Here is a 20,358-nt window from a genome sequence, read left to right as displayed (position 1 = left end):
GCGGAAGCTAGAATGGCCGTTGACTAGTGGATCTCGTGGGTCGTGGGAGCAAGGAAGGCCATCGGTCGCTGAATCTGCTCGTCAGTGTTATTTGGCAAATGCTAGGTAAGAAATGACGTGCCGCTTCTCTTCTCCGCTACAATGCATTTTCGTCCATTCTCTCTGCTTTGCTTTGCGACCCGCGTTGTGGTTTCTTTCGCCGAGAAGCGTCACCATCGGTCCTAGCAGCAAGAAGCAAACATGCGGTACACTTGTTGTGCACATAACGGTCCTGCGACAAGATGGAGGTCATGCGGTCTCTCTGCCGACCCACTCCCCACCAGGATGTATGCAAGTTTCCATAATCCGATTCTTGAAGAACTTTGTCGCCATGAAGGTCCAGTCGAAGGACAAAGCACCAGCGTCCTCTGCCTCGTGAGGTTGCATTTTCAGCCAGGCAAGTCGCATCTTTACATGGAGTCCTGTCCACAATAATCCTATCTTCGCGATCTTATCGCCCTCGACTACTGGTGGACGGTGGGTCTCATTCCAACGCTTCAACAAGGGCCTTCGGGTGTGTCCAGACTCGTTGCCGGGGAAGATGAACTTTGCTCTGCATGGATCTGCCGGATTTTGAATGCTGCTTGGATGCCCAGTGATGCGCCATACTGGCCATGGGCTGCCGCTTGGCAGGAAGTCAACGTCCGACACCATCCCTTGGATCATGACGGTGCAGTGTGGAGGCACTTCCGTGCGAAAACTCTCCTCCGCGCACGCTTTGAGTTGGCGGTTGACTTTTCGCAGGGATTGCCAGAGGTTGGCGGGCTCGCAGTAGGACGCTATCTCCAGCCAGATTTCGTTGGGCAGGTAGTTCGTAGAGGGAGTCGGTAGCAGCCTGAGGTAGTCGCGCAGCGATGTCCACACCAGGGGGTGGTCGAGCTTCATGGTGTGGCGTTTTCTGGGCGCGTCCGTATGGAGGCGGTCTCTCCGTGTCATTGTAAAGCGTCGTGTGAGTTTGGCAGTTGCTGTCGCGTCACCTCCATCCGGTCTGACACAGGAGAGAAGTTGGTCGATGTGATGTTTGAAAGACAGAAGGATTTTCTTCGTGAGACTTCACTTCACCGTTCACATGTCAAGTGGCTCCACTTTGGCCAGACTCGGAAGGAGCCACCGTCGTGCTTTCCATTCTTCTGTCGTCAAGTATGACATCTTCTCCTACGCTCAAATTTATATCTCTTGAGATGTCACATCAGTGAGTACCTCCCAACAGCGCTTTGCGACTGAGAACGATCTATCAATCTGCATGCTGCAGAGCATAAGTCCACCCGTACTCACTCCAGACGGTGGTGAATGGCTGCGGTCGTAAGGTCTCTTGCGCTCCTCTTATCCACAGAGCCCGGTCATTGTGGCCTTCCAGTCGAACGAGAATCGGACTACGCCATCATCACCATCGTCAGCACAGCCTTCAAGCAGCGACCCCTTCAAGCCAACACGACTACTCCATTCTCCAAGCACGAGTTTCGACTCCGGTCGATCCACAGTGACCAGGCTGTCAGCGTCGAAATCGCAGGAAAAGGTGTCAACCATCTCAAGTCCTGGCCAACAAGCCTTTGCCCCTTGCGTTTGCTGCCATCGCTTCCACGTTTCCATCAGGTCTCTGTTGGAAGAGCGCCATGCTCCATCTCTCAAGGAGAAGGCTGCCCTTCGAGCAGTATCCGATGTGGTGGAACCTCTCCGGTTCGCAAGAGTAGAAGCTTTGTGATCGTAAGTCCCAATGAGCATATGTGGCCACATGGGCAATGTGAGAACGGCGTGACCGAGGGAACGTCTTCGAAGACTTGCTCGGCACATAGACGGGGTTGGCGATTGGCCTTTCGAACGTTTCGCCAGAGGTCGCACGGCTCGCAGGAGGAGAGTATCTCGGACCAGATTTCGTTCGGCAGGTACACCATCGTCAGGAGGTATATGCAACTTGACTGCCTTGATCTGATGACGCGCTCCAAGCACGACTGATTAAGAGAACTCCAGTTTACTTGTGGCACTTTCCGAATGGCTTGTACTTTGATGAAAACTCCTGGCGTTGTACACGTAGTCAAGCTGCGCCGCGTTCGAGCTCCATAGAGCTGATGAGCTCAATTCAGCGGCTCGGAACTCCTTCTCACTGTAAGGTATGGACTCAGACCCCGGCCACCAATGGACACATCGCTCATCTGGTCCAAAGACGAGACTTGCTCCTGTGCGACAGCCGCCTAGGCCGGCCACCTTGCTGTTTTTATCGATCACCGGTCATCAACACCGTTATGGACGCATTTCCGCCGGTCGGGGGGCTCTCGAGACTAGTATAGTTCTATGGCGTCCGGGACATGCAAGGCAACACGTCTTACAGATCTCCCGTTGGAAGAGTCCTGACACAGCGGCCTTCCAGTCGAAAGAGAACCGACATTCCACAGGGTCGTCGTCGCAGCCTTCGATAAACATTGCCTTCGGATGAACCGCACTGGTGATCCATCCAGCGACTGAGAGACGCCACCATTGTTCACCAAGTGTGGTGCCCCCTCCAGCGACGTTGAGGAGCCACCATTGTTCAACCTTATCTATATTCGAGGGAATAATATTAAGTGCTGTGCACCCAAGCTCTGTCCCATGGTGATCCAGTTGTCGTTCAGGTGGACTGCCACGCTCAAGTGACTGCAGCCTGATCCATTCCCTCCACGTTGCGAAGAACCGCTCGCGAGTAGGAAAGGACACCTTCTTGTTCAAAGAGAAAATCGGTCTGCCAGAATCCAGTGTGCTCGTGAGATCGAAGTTGAACCAGGGGCATGTGCGTTCTATACTCGAAAAGCCGTTGGTGCCCATGACTGGGATCGTGAGCAACTCGAGGGTGGCGCCAGGAAGATAAATCTCCTCGAAGAATTGCTCGGCGCATTGCTGGAGCTGGCGGTTGGTCTTCCGCATCTGCCAGAGGTCTTCCGTTTGGCAGTAGGAGGCGATCTCAAGCCATATCTCGTTTGGCAGATGCTTCATGGTCGCAAGGTCGTCTTTGGACAGTCCAAAAGCGTCGAGGTATTGCACACAGCGAGAGAGGTTCCCCCGTCTCCCAGGGACAGTCGTGTGAGGGTGCTGAGCGATGTGTGAAGCTGTCGTGTGCCGGTGGAGGGCTGGAGAAGGTCAACGTAGCTGAGTATGTCACAGTGCCGACAACACATCTCGCACGTCGAAGCCAACAAGAAGTTGCTTATAACGATAGATAAGTGGAAAGGAACTGGAGCGGGCTGTCACATCTCACAGCTCTTTCGGCAACAGCCGATGATGCCACCTTGCCACATTAGGAAGGCACGAACTTCCCCAAACTCTCGAACATCCGTCTTCTTCACCCTAAGAAAGCATGGTGAGTCTGTCTCCTGTTGAAAGAGTGTGAGCTGGACGTTAACCATATGTAGAGTGCAGTATACAACTCAGCCCTCCGGCAAAGCAAAGCCATCCGCGCCGACCTTGATGCCTTCTCCTCCTCCCTGTCCTCGACAGCAGCCTTACAGGGCCAGCTCACCACTTCGATAACTTCATTCTCGCGAACGCTAGACGACTACCAGCGCTCAGTCGACAATGAGCTCGTCCCAGAAAAGGCAGAAAAGGGCAAGGAGCGCATCGCGAACTTCCGCACCGAACTCCTCGACTTCCGTTCACGATTCGCAGAGCTGAAGCACGAACGAGAACAAGCACAACTATCAAACAACAGGACAGAGCTGCTAGGACGAAGACCGCACACCAGCCAAACACCCGAGAACCCCTACTCCGATGCTGCCATTACCAGCGGCGCCGGGCGAGGCGAGAACGTGAACCCCCTCTTCCGCACCTCAAACCCCAACTTCCAGCCTGGCAGCGCAGGACCAAACGCATACAGTGCGTATCAGTCATCCTACGGACTCGGAGCGGACGAGGCGAGGGAGAACCATGCGCTGCGGGAGAACTCGTTCTTCACCTCCGCCAACTCGACACTAGACGAGTACATCTCGCGCGGACAGGCTGTGCTGGGAGATCTTGGAGATCAGAGGGAGATGCTGAAGAACACGCAGAGGAAGCTGTATAACATTGGCACGACTCTGGGGATTAGCGGGGACACTATTCGCATGGTAGAGAGGAGGGCGAAGCAAGATAAATGGATTTTCTGGGGAGGGGTGGTGGTGTTTGTTGTTTTTGTGTATTTGGTGTTGCACTACCTGAGGTCATGAGGAGGATGGCCTGAGTGGAGTTTGGGTGAGAGTGATGACCTTAGCATGGCGTTGGTTGGTATGGATTTGCTTACTCGCAAGGTAAAAGAGCAAGATGTAAAATTCACGCTTTCATCCTGCGACATGGTACGCCTGCACACTCATCAGGCTCTCACATCCAACGAAAGACGAAAATTAGTAGCCATGGCCTCCCAGGCACCATGCCTCAGTACGTGCCTCTGCCTTGCACTTTGCAAAGACCGCTCGCTTACTTTCAACAGTTGCTCACATTATCACCGAGCTCGCCATGACGGCTCTGTCCCTTTGGCTCTCATGGCTGCGGTCTCCGCGCGAGGCCGGGGCAGAAAGAGACATTGAAAACATGTTGGCGGACGTCCGCCTGGAGACTCAGACGAAACGTGAGAAGCTGCGAGACATTTCTGCAGACCTGCCGGTTGCGAGACGCCGTGGAGGTGGACTGTGAGACGGTGGATGAGTGAGTATCTTAAAGTCAGCGCAAAGCGAAGTCTGCCCTCTCCGCTGCAACAATCTTTCCCTGTCGAGTAATGATAGTACCGCTGCTTCGAAGCCTTCTTAATTGTCGAGCGTGAACCCCAAGATCACTCGCCATACCGTATCCGTAGAATGTTTCGCAAGGCGAACAGGAATCAGGTCGTTCTTGCGTTTGTGCAATTCAAGACGTCCAACGTTGATTTCAATCAACACAACCTGAATATTTCAATGTGCTCGGCCTTGCTGGTTGATCTCGTGCCGAACATCCGGTGTTCAGCCTTGCTGCGGGGCACAAACACATGTGAATGGCCGGGATGATGTCGTTAGAGTTCTTGATTTTGCTGCACTAGTAGACATGGGTACGCAATGCCCGATAGCGCCTTCCCACCAAATGCCGGCCGGGACCACTTTCTCGATCATACCGTGGTCTGACTTTACTCGTTCTTGTTCACTCGGCTCCCGGTCTTCATCATTCGGTCCGTCAACATAGCACATAGAGGCCATGGTGGGGAAAACTCATCACGTCAAGGCCGAAGACCAACAAGCCTCTAGTTCGGAGCATAGGAGCGCGACCGACAGAGCCAGACACCCCTTCACTGGTCTCCGGGAGAGACTGAAGGAGACTCACTTGTACGATGTGAAGGTCGGCGCAATCCATCTCAAGCACCGCCTGGGCAAATTCGAGAACTTGGTCAACACCAACCACCGCCACGACGAGGAACACGAGCAGAAGACCGACAAGAAGCGCACGCTTATCGCCGAGGGCCATCGTTTCCAATCATTCGCGCCAGAGCGGGACGGCAACCGGATCAAGTGGTATGTCGACGGACGGGATTACTTCCATGCTGTGTCGGTAGCACTCGAACGAGCGCAAGAAACGCTGTATATTGCCGACTGGTGGATCAGCCCGGAATTGTTCCTAAGAAGACCGCCTCATCTCAACCAGCAATGGCGGCTCGATTACACGTTGAAACGCGCTGCGGAGCGTGGCGTGAAGATCTATGTCATCGTCTACAAAGAAGTGAAGCAGGCACTAACGTGCAACTCTCAACATACGAAGCATGCTCTGGAAGCCCTCTGTCCGGAAGGAAGCCCTGGGTTCGGCAACATCACGGTCATGCGGCATCCTGACCACAACTTCCTCGAGAACGCCGGTGACATGACGTTCTACTGGGCCCATCACGAGAAGTTCATTGTAGCCGACTACAATTTAGCATTCATTGGTGGTCTCGATCTCTGCTTCGGTCGTTGGGATAGCAAATGTCATCCGCTGGCTGATGCGCATCCTGGTGGCGTGCAAAACGAGGTCTTCCCGGGACAAGACTTCAACAACAACCGTATCATGGACTTTCAAACGGTCGAAGACTGGAAGACCAACGAGCTGTCGAAGACCGAATACGGTCGTATGCCGTGGCATGACGTCTCTATGGGCGTGATCGGACCTTGTATTTATGACATTGCAGAGCACTTCGTGCTTCGCTGGAACTTCTGCAAGCGCGACAAGTACAAGCGGGATGAGCAGTACGACTGGCTTACGATGACTGGAAGGACAGGCGAGCAAGAAGACATCATCGGTGTTCAGCGCCCGAAACATCCTGTTGGAGATTACATCAATCACCCGTTGTCATCTCTGGAACACAAGCGTGGAAACCCGTTTCAAGCACGTCTGTATCACCAAGAAGGCCAGGCAGATGCTGGAGCGGAGGATGACGAGTTCCACGATGCTCCAGAGGAGCTGGACGAGCACGGGTACACCGAAGACCAACATCGGCAGCCGGCTGCATGGTTCGAAGATCACCTGCATCGACCAAAGCCCAAGACGGATAAAACTCTGCCGCAATTGCCTGAAGAAGCCAAAAAGCGGGATCCAGAACACAGTGAGCCGCAGAAGCAAGAGAATCCTCACATGACTGGCAACGATCCTGCCAATGAGGGGACCGTGACTGCATCCGGCGGTGTGCACGAGAAGTCCAAAGCCCATTACTCTACTGTGGCAGGTTTCGGCGTCTCTGGTGGTCACGGTACCGTTCGTGGCCAAGTGGTTCGCAGTTCGGCAGATTGGTCCAGCGGTATCCTCACGGAGTCAAGCATACAGAATGCCTACTGTGAGGTCATCCGCGGAGCACAGCATTACGTCTACATCGAAAACCAGTTCTTCATCACAGCAACGGGAGACAAGCAATCGCCGATCCACAATCTCATCGGCAAGGCAATCGTCGACGCATGTGTCAATGCCGACACACAAGGCCGTAAGTTCCGGGTGATCATCGTCATCCCGAGCATACCAGGTTTCGCAGGCGATCTACGAAGCGACGCTGCCGCAGGCACGCGCGCGATCATGGACTACCAGTACAAGTCGATCTGCCGTGGAGAGCATTCAATTTTCGGCAGAATCAAAGCCGCTGGTGTAGACCCGGCCAAGTATGTCTTCATCTTCAACTTGAGATCGTACGACCGGATCAACAACACCCCTGCGCTGAAGAAGCAGGCGGAGCAGTCCGGGGTCTCGTACCAGGAGTTACAGCGAGCGCAGGCGGAGGAGATCATGGGTGAGAACATTCACGGTGCGCCTGGGGAGAAACCGAAAAAGTCGAAGCAGAAGGGCGAGGGCAGGAAATCAGCCCGCAAAGGGCAGCCAACCACCCCGAAGTCGCTCATGAAGCGCACCGCTGAGAAAGAAGCATATGAAAGCTCAGAGTCCGAGTCAGATCTGGACGACGAGCCGACGGCAGACCAAGGCGTAAGAAATGCTGCGGAGCGGAAACGACGGTTCGAAGAACGTGCGCGGGACGTTGGACTTGCGAATGAGGGCAAGGATGATCATGTCAAGAGCGTAGACACTATTGCGAAGGATGCTCTTCTGTCAGGCACCAAGCCATCGGAAGAGAACTATGCTGGTCGCGCTCCTGGCGTAGGCGAGGGCGATGAAGAAGAGCTGAGGGAGCAGGAGAAGGAGAACTTCATCCAGGAAGAGCTGTATATTCACGCCAAGGTACGGCTGATTGTCCCGAGTCTGTCCGCCGCCGTCACTGACTATGTTGCTTTAGCTTTTAATCGTCGACGACCGCACGGTCATCTGCGGCTCCAGCAACATCAACGACCGCTCCCAACTCGGCTTCCACGACTCCGAACTCTCCATCGTCATGGAAGACGCGCACAGCCTCCCCACCAAAATGGACGGCAAAGACTACCTCGCCGGCCACCACGCCGCCTCCCTCCGCCGCATTCTCTGGCGCGAACACCTCGGTCTCATCCCCCCGCAAGAGATCGACGCCGAGCACGACGTCAACGCCCAACCGCCCGACGACGGCGACAACGACTTCTTCGCCAACGACGAGCACGACGCCTTTGTGGCGGATCCCATGAACGACGAGCTGTGGAAAATGTGGACCGAGCGCGCCACCACCAATACCGGTGTCTTTCGCCATCTGTTCCACGCGGATCCGGACGACAACATCAAGACGTATGAAGACTACGACCACTTCATGCCGCAGAAGAGCCACAAGGCCGGGCATCTGTTCGATCCGTACCAGCCGGTGGATAATGTGCGGAAGGAGCTGGATCGGATCAAGGGGCATTTGGTGTGGATGCCGTTGAAGTTTCTGCAGGATGCGGAGATGGCGGAGCGGGGGTTCCAGGTGAATAGTTGGACGGAGAGTGTTTATACCTGAAGAGTGGTGTGGGTTTCCGCTGCGTGTGGTGTTTTCCTTGTGGTTTGGTTGTGGTGGATGATACCATGGGACTGATTGGGTATGTTTATATCGATGTCGAGACGAATGATAATGATTTCAACATAGTCACGCCAGAAGAAACGATTCGAGTCATCAGGAGGGACGAGATCCAGCTGTCCGCAGTCTCACAGGAGTCCGAGGCGTCGGTACAGTAAGTGGTTCTGGTCGCGTGTTTCGTCCATCCTTGAAATCGATTGAAGAAGAGGTCATCGTCTTGCCTCACGGACCTGGAGTGCTTGCTTTGCCGGCTCCCACGCTCCCAGGCTCGTGCTCGCCGTCCAGCGTCAGGATATGTGCCAGCAGGCTTGGTTGCTCGTTCAGAGAGCGTACCACCAGTCCGAACGCAGCTTCTCTGGGGAACGAATGACGGCCTGCTAGTTCGACGTCCGGGAGGAGATACTTCGTTGTTGTACTTATTGGCATGCTCAGTGCTGAGACGCCGTAGAAGGCAGCTAGGATGAATAGGTAGATCCACATTGTCGATGTTATCTGGCCTGTCTGGAATGATGGCGTCGGAATATTGGAGTAACGAGAAGGGATGAAGAGGTGGGACATATGCTTACCTATATGTGCTTTCTGGACAACTCCCTTGCTGGAGTGGGAGTGTGGTCGAGGCTGAATAAGCTTGGACGTACGATAATAGGGTCGTCCGTTTGCGGAAGGCTGGGCTCATGTAGTACACACGGACTTGGAAGTCCGTCATGATGCTGTAGGAGGTGAAGAAGCTGCGAGGACGTTTGATGCCTCGTTGCTCGCTGTGATATGCAGGCTTGCTGAGACCAGGATTTCTTGCCACGCTACGATGCCGATGCTATGGTGAGCCACTGTGAGATCTATCCCAGAAATGTGGGTGTTGTGCTCGCCAGGATCCGCAGGTGGTATGGTGGCTTTTCAGGGGTTCGTATTTCACCCGTCGGTGCATTCTCGTGAGCAGTTTCGGACGGGATCGGGTCAAGCTGGAGCGCCATTGGCTCTGCTATACCCATATGAGCAGACTCTCTGAACTGTCTCAGCCGAGTGACTTCGGTGGCCTGATATGCAGACATTATATACGTCTGGAGATAATTCAGCAACGTCTTTCAGCCCTCATCAGGGAATAACAACCCCAGATTTGCTTGACTCATGCCGAGATCGGGCCTCGATCAACACCAAAGGCCAGACCACAACCTCCAACAACCACAACAACACTCCCAAACAAGCGCCTATGTAGACCGCAACCATGGGCGTCTTCTACGAAACCATCCCAGAGTCGATGATCGAATGGATCCGGAAGCAGCACGTCTTCTGGGTCGCAACTGCTCCGCTCTCTGCATCAGGCCATGTCAATGTATCGCCGAAAGGTGGGCAGTACTTTGGTGTGCTTGACGAGAAGACTTTCTGGTATCATGACTTGAGCGGAAGTGGCAATGAGACGATCTCGCACATCTACGAGAACGGGAGGATAACGATCCAGCTTTGCGCTTTCGAGGGTGGACCGAAGATTGTGCGGCTTTGGGGTAAAGGTATGTCATGAACCCAGCCCTACTGTGGTATTGGGAGGGTAGCTCACTGACTGTTGCGGTCAGGACAGGTGCTTGAGAATGGCACGAAGGACTTCTCCGACTTCGTCTCAAAGAACTCTGTTGAGCTTCTACCAGGAACAAGAAGCATCATCATCGTCGACATCCACCAAGTCGGCAGCTCTTGTGGCTTCTCGGTTCCGTTCTACGACTTCAAAGCGTACAGACCGGTACTCAACGACCACTTTGCCAAGAAGGAGAAGAGGTTCAAGGAGGGGAAGGCGGACGAAAGTATGGACCAGTAAGTCGCCGTTCTTCTTCCTGTTTGCGAGCCATTCCGGCGACTGACGCGGTATGCAGCTACTGGGCATACAAAAGCTCATGGAGCATGGACGGTCTTCCCGGCATGAAGCGTGGTCTCAGCGCGGGGAAGAAGCACAAGGTGGAGCCTCTCAAGAAGATGGTCGGGCCGTTGGCGCCTACACGCTATCATGCTGGTCTAGGCTTCAGCCTGTTGCAGACGTTGTTGATTGCCTTGTTGGCGTTCATGGTCGGTCTGGCGGTGGCGTGGTATGGCGGACCCATGATCGAGGACGTCCTCAGCGGCGTCAAGTCGAGCCCGTTGGACCTGCACGTGCCGAATTGGACGCAAGCGGCGTCTCGAGATCGATTGAGTGGGCTGTGGGCAACGCATTGATTTGGAAAAGCCAGTAATGCAGGTACAAGGGTAATGATTCGACATTGAGTGCAGACTTGTCCCACTTCTACGTACAACTTGACTGACACCAACACATCTCGCTACTGCTCAATAAACTCATCCGTAGCCAACGGAGCCGAAATCTTCAAATTCGCCATATCCTTCAAGCAATGGAACGCAGCCTCATACGAATCCACAGACCCATGGAATCCCATCTTCCTAGCCTTCCGCATACTCAACGACAACGGCCAGCACGAAATAACCGCCGAATCCGTCAGACCAAAAATCTGCACCCGGTCCTTGACGGGATCAACCTTCAAGCCGTGTTTCTCCTTGACCTCATTCCACGCCTTCTCCACCTCCGGCCGCTCCATCCACTCCATCAGACTGAAACTCGACCTTACAACACCCTGCGGCCCATAACCCCTCGGCGTCTCCGTCGCCCGCGAAATCGTCTCCCGATACTTGCTCTGGTCCGTCTCCGGCGGCGTCCACTCCACCCCATACCAACTCGCCAGATGCGCCCAGAACCTGCCCCAAGTAAACGGCAGTCCATCCTGTGCATTGAACGCCTCGTTCTCCGCGTCTGGGGTCAGCACCGCCCATTCTTCAAGATACGCATTCACCATCGCCGTGGACTGGCACATCTCCCTATCCCACGCCGAGTAATCGCCCGGAAACGCTAACGGTTGCTTCAGATGCGCCTGCACCGACGCATAGATCGCGAACCCAACCATATGGTTGAGTAAATTATCCCGCACGGCGCCGATGATGTAGCTCGGCCGCACGACGTTCCAGCCGACGCCGTTTTCGGCACAGTACTTGGAGAGGATGTCCTCTTGGGGGTAGTAGAAGTTGTTCTCCAGTAGGACTCGCGGGTCCGTTTCGAAGGAGGGACAGGTGGCGGGGCCGATGTGGAAGCCGTAGTGCTTTGCGCCGGTTTGGAGGAGGAAGCGTTTGGGGGTGAGGTTGGCGAGTTGGAGGCCGCGGGTGAAGTTGGAGATGAGGTCGGCTGGGGAGGTCGTTAGTGGAGTGCTAGGAGTGGGAGTGAATAGGAGGAACGTACAGTTCACTTTGGCCAGGGCGTCTGCGTCGGACCACATGCCCAGCAGTCCGCCTTTCTGCTGCGGTTGCGTGTACGAGAAGAAGAAGACGTGGTCGCTGTCCCATCGATCAGCATCAACATCACAACCGCCAGGTCCGCCTTGAGAAAAGGAAGAGATGAAAGACTCACACCTTCCCAATCTTCCCCTTCATCATCTCAGCCAACTGCTCCGGCGACCCCAGAAAGTCCGCCTCAACATGCTCAACGCGCTTCGCCCCGTCTCCCAGCCCATCGAAGAAGTAGTCTGGTGGCGGTCGGCGGGAGAGACAGTAGATTTTGCTCCAGCGTTGCGGCGCGGCGGCTAGGACTTTGACCATGTGGTAGCCGGAGATTCCTGATCGATTGTTAGGTTGTGCGGGTGATATAGATATGGAAAGGATCTGTTCGTTGGCTTACCGTTGGCGCCAGTGACGACAGCAGTGAGGTTCTTGAATTGTTCTTCGTCGGGGTATGTGGGCATGCCATGGTATATGCCTTCGTTCTTGACGACTTGGGATGGTGGAGGCATTGTAGTTCTATATTTGCAACGATCAACCGCTGTCGTCGATCAGAATATAGAGGTGAAGTCGACAGACGGACGGTGCATGCAGCAGAACTGTAAGGTATGCATATGGAGACCCCGCAGACAAGGCGAGGAGTACCCAAGGTGAGGGGACGGATGGAGTAGCTCGACGAACAGATGGGAATAAGAGCTCGTTTGTCGGTACGGACATTATTTCCCGAGGTCCTCGCTGCAGTAGGGAAACCAGGAGACGAAAATGCTGATCGAGAAGTAATGGTATGCAAATACATGTAGTCACTGGGACAGCTTCTTAAGCCAGATCGAAACTATCATACCCCCTCGCGGCAACATCACGACACCGCTGTCGAAACTCCACCGCGCTCCCGTTATACCTCGCCACAATCCTCTTCTGTCTGCCCGCAACGTTCTTATTCACGCCCGTCATCCAGGAGTCCTGCCGCACACACCGTCAATATCCACATTCCCAGAGTTCATCAGGGCAGGATGGAAGGACTTACGATCTCATTACTCAAGAACCCCTCGGAAATCTGATGCACATGCTCCGTCCACTGCTTCACCCCCTCCTCTCTCGCTTCGATGCGCGTGAGGCCATTTTTGTGCAGGTGCTCGATGCAGTTGGAGACCCAGTCGACGGCGAATTCGATGCTGCGCGGGATGTTGCCGTAGGCTTGGTGGGGGCCCATGATCTGATACAACCAGATATTAGCAGTAAGCCCCAGCGAATTGTCGGCTGTTGTGGAGGGGAGATGGCTCACCATGAACATATTCGGCATAGCCTTCAACGTCATGCCCAAATACGTCTTCGGCCCTTCCTCCCACTTCTCCTTCAATTTCTTCCCATCCGTCCCGATGAAATCAATCGCGTCGAATGCTCCAGTCACGGCATCGAAGCCAGTCGCATAGATCAACATATCAAAGTCGTATTCCTCTCCTTCTACCCCTTCTTTCACGCTCTTAGTCCTTAGTCCCTTCTCAGTAATCCGCTCGATGGGCGTGCTATGCAAATCCACCAGTCTGACATTCGGTCGATTATACGCCTCGTAGTAAGATGTCTCCATCGGCACTCTCCTAGTCCCGAAACCATGGTTTTTGGGGATCAGGAGCTCCGCTGTCTCGGGATCTTTGACTCGCTGCCGGATCTTCTTGGCGACAAACTCGCTGACCAGGTCATTCGCCTTGTGGTCGACAAGGATCTCTTTGTAATTGCTCAACCACATTCCAAACCCCGGCTGCGCATACAAGTGCTCCCACAGCTCTTCTCGCTGCTCTGGGCTAGCTTCCCAGATACTGTCCGGATTTGAGTCATGGATGAAACACATCCGCGTCTTCTGCAGCTTCTCGAACATTTCCGGGTAGCCGGCGCGGATATCTGCCATTTCCTCTGGTGAAATTTTCGCGTTGTGGAGAGGGATGGCCCAGTTAGGTGTTCGTTGGAAGACGGTCAGGTGGCCGACGTTTTTTGCGATTTCGGGGATGGCTTGGATGGCGGTGGCGCCTGTACCGATGATGCCGACACGCTTGCCTTCGAAGCTGACGTGGTCTTTGGGCCAACGAGCGGTGTGGAAGGCTTCGCCTTTGTAGTGGGAGACCCCTGGTACGTTGGGGAGGGTAGGGTTGCTTAGCACACCCATGGCTGTTATGAGGAAGCGGGAGGTGTAGACATTGCCCGATGTATCAGTGACCTCCCACATGCGGCGCTCATCATCAAGGAACTTTGCGGACTGTATGCGGGTGTTGAATTGTATGTCTTCGCGGAGATTGAACTTGTCGCAGATGAAGTTGAGGTACTTTTCCGTCTCGTATTGAGGGGCGAAGTGCTCCGTCCAGTTCCATTCCGCGAGGACTTCGGGTGACCAGGAGAAGCCGTATGAGTAGGACTCTGAATCGAATCTCGCGCCAGGATATCTGTTCCAGTACCACGTCCCTCCGACTGCAGTTCCGGCTTCAATGCATTTGGATTTGAGACCTAACTCTCGCATGCGGTAAAGAGAATAGCAGCCAGAAAGACCAGCGCCGATAACGAGGACATCGTGCTCGGGTTGCTGTGAGTTGCCGATCGAGCCCATGGCGGTGGTATGTCCTCGATGTTCCTGAGACTGATGATGTACAGTGGCAAATTGGCCCTCAGATCCTCAGGCGAGCAGCTGCTGGGGTTCAAAAAGGGTATGCAAGGAAGTACACCCAAGAACAATAAGCCTAGAGGAGTCCTCTTGATGACCGAGATGATAGAAGGAAGAGACGTATGAACTGTACCTACATCATGTATATCCCGATTGCGGAGAAGTTGTGGTGTCAGCCGAGGGGAGCTGCAGAGCTAGGAGGCATGAGTGCTGTTGTGCTGGTATGGCTACTCGCTCATATAACCGTGATCGATGGCCATGCCTTTGCTGGTTGACGGTAGCTTGGCCGTCAGAGTACGTGGCTGTTCGGTATGACTTCGGATGTTTTGGCACGTACATTGCCGTCAATCACATGTTACCGCGGCCTCGTTCACCGGCGATGGTGTGAATCTGCACGGAGTGGGATGGCGTCCCCATGAGTATACCGTACAGACCAAGAAAGACGCTTGTGTGTCCAGGCTGCATGTGCTCATGAGCGGACAACCGTCCCAGAAGTCGTCATTCGAAGGTTGCAGCCACCAAGTGGAGTGGGTGTTGTTAGTTTTGTCCTCGCGTGTCCTGATTCTGTTTGGTGTGGCCCAAGCGCGCGTGACGTCGGCGCACCGCACCTTTCGTTTTCTGCTTCTGTCCTTCCTGCCACCTTGCCCTTCAGCTGAACCACCCTTCCGCCGCCTACTCGTTGCTTCAGACGGAGGACTCCCTATACACCCATACCAGCAGACCTTCTACACACACTCACCTTGATCTGACAACATGGCGCCCACCCAGCCCACCGCCAATGCCCCTCTCGGCGAGCGGTTGATGCACTTGGCCCAGACGTTCGTACACACCCCCTTGTGAGCACGCGACAGCGACACTGACAACCGCAGACTCCAATTCGCATGGTTCGTCGGACATGTGACTCTCCTGTTGACCACCATGCGCTACGGCCTCAGCTATATCACCATGAACTCCGCCAGCCGCTGGGCCCGCTTCAGCTACCGCACCGCCTTTGTCGCGGCTGCTGTGACTTACGGTATCGTGGTATTCAAGGGCTTCCGCGCGCGTCAGAAGGCTGGAAAGGCGCAGGGTAGCCCGTTGGCTATTGCTGGGGACGAGAATGTGCAGTACTTGGGTACGTGTGCACACATTTCCTTCAGAGGTACGCGAGTGCTAATACGAACGCCCAGCCATGGCCCTCGTCTGGCTCATCTCCCGCCAATACCCCCTCGCCCTCCTCCCTTTCACCGTCTACAGCATCTTCCACATCCTCACCTACACCCGTGGCATTCTCCTCCCCACCATCCAGCCACCCCCACCAACCCCCGCCGGCCAGAAGCCCAAAGCCTCCGCCCTCAGCGACACCCTCGGCCGCTTCGTCAAAGACTACTACGACGCCAGCATGAGCATCGTCGCCGGCCTCGAAATCGCCCTCTGGTTCCGCATCCTCGTCTCCGCCATCATGTTCGCCAAGGGCAGCTGGATCCTGCTCGTCATCTACACCGTCTTCCTGCGTGCGCGCATGTCCCAGAGCACGTTTGTGCAGGGAATGCTGAAGCAGATGGGTGCGCGCGGTGATGCGGTTGCGAACCGTCAGGATGTCCCACCTGCGGCGAGGAATGTGTGGGAGCAGGTTAAAGGTGCCGCGGTGATGGCGCATGAGAAGACGGACGTCAATAAGTACGTGCAGGGGCAGCAGGCGGCGCCGCAGAAGAAGGCGTCGTAAGCGTGGTCCAAAAAGCTCTTTCAGGTCAAGAGTCACAGCCGAAGAAGCGACGGACCTCGAGCAATGAGCACACGCACGAGAAGAGGAGATATGAGATCGCGAGACAGACAACGAGAACACAACATATGTTGCGAGCGAAGCGAAGGCGCACTGGCGCGAGACAGGCGGCGAGGGGAGGCTACAGTGTTGATACGTGATTATTCGACCGCAGCGATCGCTGCTGAGGAGCATTTTATGGGAAGTCATGATAGGGTTTTACCTGGAGCATCAAGCGGTTTGTACCTGTGCTTTTGAGACGACGGAAATGGAAATCATTCAATAGACTTTATCACCCTCCCCTTCCTTCTCACTTTTCATGCAGCGTCCTGCTCGTCCAGCCTGGACGCCATGCGGCCAAGAGTCTTGAACCCCGTCAAAGACCATCACTGCCCGCTCACACTTACACCCGTCCGATGTCGGCAGAGTGGGCTGCCTTCGCGGGGCAGCCATTGGGTTGACGTCGGGTCAAACCATTGACCTCGAGACGACTATTCTCAATAGCCGACGTGTAGGTATAAGGTACGTGGTTCCTGCTGCATGGTTCGGTTGATGTTTTCCTATAATTCCACTTCTCCTCCATCCCGTATACAAGCTTAAATCCTATCTCCTTCCCCCATACTCGAGCAGCCCAGACACCCCCTCCCAGCAGATCTTCAAAAAGCATCCAACATGCCAACCAACCCCGACGGCACCGTTCCAGCCAAAGGCGGCCGCCTCCTCATCCTTCCCGGCGACCACATCGGCCCCGAAGTCGTGCACGAAGCCCTAAAAATCCTCGACATCATCGAGCACTCCACGGGAGCGAAATTCACGCGCGACTTCGACCTCTGCGGCGGGTGTTCGCTGGACAAGCACAAGACGTCCGTCACCGAGGAGGTGCTGAAGAAGTGTGAGGAGGTGGATGCGGTGTTTTTTGGCAGCGCGGGGGGCCCGGAGTGGGGGACTGTGCAGCCGAATCCTGAGAGTGGGTTGTTGAGGATTAGGGAGAGGATGCAGGTGAGTTCTTCATCTTTTTCTCCTTGCGGACCTCCTGAAGGGGGTGGTGGAGGGGTGTTAGCTGATGGAGTCGCGGTGCTAGATCTTCGCGAACCTGCGGCCGTGCATGTTCGCTTCCAAAGCCTTGATCTCATACGCTCCCATCCGGCCTGAGATTGTTCAGGGAGTGAACTTCATGTTCGTGCGCGAGAACTGCGGCGGCGCGTACTACGGCAACAAGATCGAAGAGGAGGACTACGGCTGCGATCCATGGCAGTACAGTCGGCACGAAATCGAGCGCGTGGCGCGTGTCGCCGGCGCGTTGGCCATGCAGCATGATCCCCCGCTGCCCGTGTGGAGCGTCGACAAGGCGAACGTTCTGGCGAACTCGAGGGTGTGGCGGAGGATTGTGAAGGAGGTGTTTGATCGGGAGTTTCCGACGGTGAAGCTGCAGAATCAGTTGGCGGATAGTTTGGCTATGTTGTTGATTACGAAGCCGACGGCATTTAATGGGGTGTTGGTGGGGGATAATACTTTTGGCGATATCCTGTCGGATGAGGCGGGCGGTTTGACGGGGTCGTTGGGACTGTTGCCTTCTGCATCTCTGGCTGGACCTCCAGGTCCTGCAGAAGCTGGGGGAACACTTGGACGAAACAGCGTCGGCGGGGTGACTGGTCTCTACGAGCCAGTGCATGGGTCTGCGCCGGACATCAGCGGAAAAGGCCTGGCAAATCCCGTCGGTCAGGTGTTGAGTTTGGCAATGATGTTGAGATATAGCTTCAACATGCACCGGGAAGCAGATATCGTTGAAAAGGCCATCGAGAAAGTGCTGGATTCGAAGGCTGATGGAGGTCTCGAAATCCGAACTGGCGATCTGGGCGGTAAAGCCGGGACGAAGGAGATGAGCGAGGCCATTCAGAATACCGTGCGGGAGATGCTGAAGAGTTAGTAGTTTATACATCATTCTTGTCCGAAGTGCGGACCGGTTCGCATCTCCGCCATCTGAGTGAGCTAGGGGTTCTTGTTCGCTTGCTCCGTGGTTGCATCATTCCGTTTCCATTCGTAGGATCACGATACTGGTTGCCAGACCTTCTAGTCCGTTCGCGCTGACGAGCGTGCATGATTGATTGGATTCGGCCAGTTTCCAGGCGACATTTCCCCAAGGCTGGCTTCCAGTGCCTTTACAGGCAAAAGGTAGCCCTATCTCGACCCGCTGCTGATTGTTCTCGCGTTCCAGATTGGCGATCCCAACCATCATTTCATCCCCATGCATCCAGTACGATACATCCAGTTTCTCATTACCGTCGGTTTTGACCGACTTTGGATTATCATTCAGCAAAAACGTCGATACAGGCGGGAGGGTTGCGACCTTCGCAAAGGCAGCGTGTGCTTCGCTAAGAGCGTCGCTGTTTGGGAACTGCCAGGACATGACCGCCTTCGCTCCATGGCTGAAAGATAGCATGACCATAGCCCAAGTTTCAATCGCGGTAGGATTTCTGCTCCAGTACGGTCCATGGAATGCTTGCAGTACCGACCACAACGGCTTCTGCCATCGCCCAAGCCATTGCTGGTAGTCGCGGTATGAGTCCAGTCTGTTGCTCACGTCCTCGAGCTCGCCTATACAGTTGTCGCAGCCGCAGTCGCCGTAGGTCGTATTGCAAGTTGTGTTCCATGGTCGAGAATACGCAGGGTCAATGCCGACAGGATATGCGTCCTCCATCAGATAGTCTGCACCAGTCGAGTACTCCTTGAAATGATAATTGTCACAATTGAGGACCAAACCAGTAGGATGATAAGGATCCTGCTCCTTCAAGGACTCATAAGTAAGCCGTGTAGAATTCAAGGGGTACTGCCATCCATCCGGCTCGTCGGCGGTGTACCAGCTTAAGAAGGCACTCCTATCCTTGATCAGAGGTATCTGTTCAGCAACAGAGCTGAGATTCAGGTAAGATCCTCGCATGTCGTATTGGTACCATACGTTCGTCTCGTCCAGCCAGTCGAATAAGTAGTCCAGATTACCGTCTGTGAAAGCACATACAGGATTGATCGCGTTGAAGCCAAGGTCCTTATAGGCTGCCACGTTGGAGAGACTGTAGTTGAGATATCCAGAGCAGGACGTATAGAAGCCGAATGGTAGTAGCGGCTTGAAGGCGTAGTCTGTGGCGTCGTTGGCAACCAGCATGCCGCCATAGAGATTGTCGACTTTAACTGTGCTGCCGCTATTCTTCGCCGGCAAGTAGTATAAGTCGGTCGTGGCCGTGAAGTTCTGGTCGCCTCCATGAGGAGACAGGGTGGCCTCCAAAACTGCTTCGTAGGCTTTCAAGCGTGGCGGAAGACTGGCAAAATCGAAGTCGAACAGCTGGGGACCAGCAGAGGTGTTGATGTTGGCGGATATCAATGCATGGTCGTCCACCGTGATCTCGAAAGCCAGATTTACGTCTGTGCTGTCACTCCTTCCGACAATCTCCTCTAGCGGTTCTCCATGCGTGTGAGAAGTGGAAGCCTCTACGATGAATTGGCCCTGCGGCTCGCTGGAGTCGTAGATAGAGTGCCTGGTCTCAAACTGGAGGAACAGCATCGGATGTGCAGATGGCACAGGAGGACTCAGCATACCACCAGGAGGGAAATCTGGAGAGCCTGGCATGTACGGCTTCCCACACCATCTTGGGATGTCTGTATGAGATCCTGGGAGGGCTATGGTAGAGCTTTGGGATGCCGCTGAAGTTGCGGTAGCTAGAGTGAACGGCACTTGTTGCCACATGGCTACATTCCTGGGTGTATGGTCTGTCAATCAGTAACGTACCAACATGGTAAAAGCTTGGGCAGGACAAGAAGATGGCTGGGTTGTTGCTGCCATCTCAATCGACACCTGCTTCTTTGGGCAACGATCGACGTGGTATAGCAGTCGCATGTCGTGCTTCCTCTGCAAGAACATCGTAGAAGCCTCGCATTGGTTTTCTGTTACTCTCTTTCCGTTGGCCTTTCACGCCGGGATTGTGACCTGCTTTGATCTTGGAGTGGAAGATGGTCATGAATATTCGAAGGGCGTCAGTCAACCAGATGGTCCGGGCGTAGCTGAAGATCGACTTCAATTCGAATATTAACGAGCCCACGAATCACCTCCGACTTCCATCTCATCTCCTCCTGTTATGACACTACAACGACCAACAAAGGCCTTCTCACCGCGTATGAACAACTCGATCCAGGGTGTTACTCAAGAAGACCGTCTCCTGTCTTCCCATGGCAGAGTGTTGATCTTCAAGC

The 20,358-nt window shown here is 54.7% G+C and overlaps 9 protein-coding genes across 9 annotated transcripts; 6 read left to right on the top strand and 3 right to left on the bottom strand.

The window, feature by feature from the left end:
• Positions 1–3,364: 3,364 nt before the first annotated feature.
• On the top strand, positions 3,365–4,208 carry BOS1 (protein transport protein bos1; the record flags this gene model as incomplete). Its single annotated transcript, XM_064798247.1, has 2 exons — positions 3,365–3,367; positions 3,420–4,208. The coding sequence occupies 2 exons, from the start codon at positions 3,365–3,367 to the stop codon at positions 4,206–4,208; spliced, it is 792 nt and encodes a 263-aa protein (XP_064664481.1).
• Positions 4,209–4,391: 183 nt separating this feature from the next.
• Positions 4,392–4,671, top strand: LTR77_000982 (uncharacterized protein; the record flags this gene model as incomplete). Its single annotated transcript, XM_064798246.1, has 2 exons — positions 4,392–4,416; positions 4,469–4,671. The coding sequence occupies 2 exons, from the start codon at positions 4,392–4,394 to the stop codon at positions 4,669–4,671; spliced, it is 228 nt and encodes a 75-aa protein (XP_064664480.1).
• A 531-nt stretch (positions 4,672–5,202) lies between these two features.
• LTR77_000981 (uncharacterized protein) lies at positions 5,203–8,371 on the top strand (the record flags this gene model as incomplete). The annotated part of the gene is made up of 2 exons (XM_064798245.1): positions 5,203–7,692; positions 7,748–8,371. The coding sequence occupies 2 exons, from the start codon at positions 5,203–5,205 to the stop codon at positions 8,369–8,371; spliced, it is 3,114 nt and encodes a 1,037-aa protein (XP_064664479.1).
• A 1,279-nt stretch (positions 8,372–9,650) lies between these two features.
• On the top strand, positions 9,651–10,627 carry LTR77_000980 (uncharacterized protein; the record flags this gene model as incomplete). Its single annotated transcript, XM_064798244.1, has 3 exons — positions 9,651–9,933; positions 9,997–10,231; positions 10,291–10,627. 3 exons carry the CDS (start codon positions 9,651–9,653, stop codon positions 10,625–10,627), a joined length of 855 nt encoding a protein of 284 aa, XP_064664478.1.
• A 101-nt stretch (positions 10,628–10,728) lies between these two features.
• LTR77_000979 (uncharacterized protein) lies at positions 10,729–12,240 on the bottom strand (the record flags this gene model as incomplete). Its single annotated transcript, XM_064798243.1, has 3 exons — positions 10,729–11,788; positions 11,862–12,066; positions 12,129–12,240. 3 exons carry the CDS (start codon positions 12,238–12,240, stop codon positions 10,729–10,731), a joined length of 1,377 nt encoding a protein of 458 aa, XP_064664477.1.
• A 304-nt stretch (positions 12,241–12,544) lies between these two features.
• LTR77_000978 (uncharacterized protein) lies at positions 12,545–14,321 on the bottom strand (the record flags this gene model as incomplete). Its single annotated transcript, XM_064798242.1, has 2 exons — positions 12,545–12,688; positions 12,753–14,321. The coding sequence occupies 2 exons, from the start codon at positions 14,319–14,321 to the stop codon at positions 12,545–12,547; spliced, it is 1,713 nt and encodes a 570-aa protein (XP_064664476.1).
• Positions 14,322–15,128: 807 nt separating this feature from the next.
• On the top strand, positions 15,129–16,080 carry POM33 (Transmembrane nucleoporin; the record flags this gene model as incomplete). Its single annotated transcript, XM_064798241.1, has 3 exons — positions 15,129–15,193; positions 15,245–15,489; positions 15,545–16,080. 3 exons carry the CDS (start codon positions 15,129–15,131, stop codon positions 16,078–16,080), a joined length of 846 nt encoding a protein of 281 aa, XP_064664475.1.
• A 708-nt stretch (positions 16,081–16,788) lies between these two features.
• LTR77_000976 (uncharacterized protein) lies at positions 16,789–18,043 on the top strand (the record flags this gene model as incomplete). Its single annotated transcript, XM_064798240.1, has 2 exons — positions 16,789–17,115; positions 17,198–18,043. 2 exons carry the CDS (start codon positions 16,789–16,791, stop codon positions 18,041–18,043), a joined length of 1,173 nt encoding a protein of 390 aa, XP_064664474.1.
• A 96-nt stretch (positions 18,044–18,139) lies between these two features.
• LTR77_000975 (uncharacterized protein) lies at positions 18,140–19,738 on the bottom strand (the record flags this gene model as incomplete). Its single annotated transcript, XM_064798239.1, has 1 exon — positions 18,140–19,738. The coding sequence occupies one exon, from the start codon at positions 19,736–19,738 to the stop codon at positions 18,140–18,142; it is 1,599 nt and encodes a 532-aa protein (XP_064664473.1).
• Positions 19,739–20,358: the final 620 nt, after the last annotated feature.

The sequence above is a fragment of the Saxophila tyrrhenica genome, assembly GCF_035928015.1.
Source record: "Saxophila tyrrhenica strain CCFEE 5935 chromosome Unknown scaffold_1, whole genome shotgun sequence".
Taxonomy (NCBI): Eukaryota; Fungi; Ascomycota; class Dothideomycetes; order Mycosphaerellales; family Extremaceae; genus Saxophila; species Saxophila tyrrhenica.
This window is presented reverse-complemented; position numbering and strand designations above follow the sequence as displayed.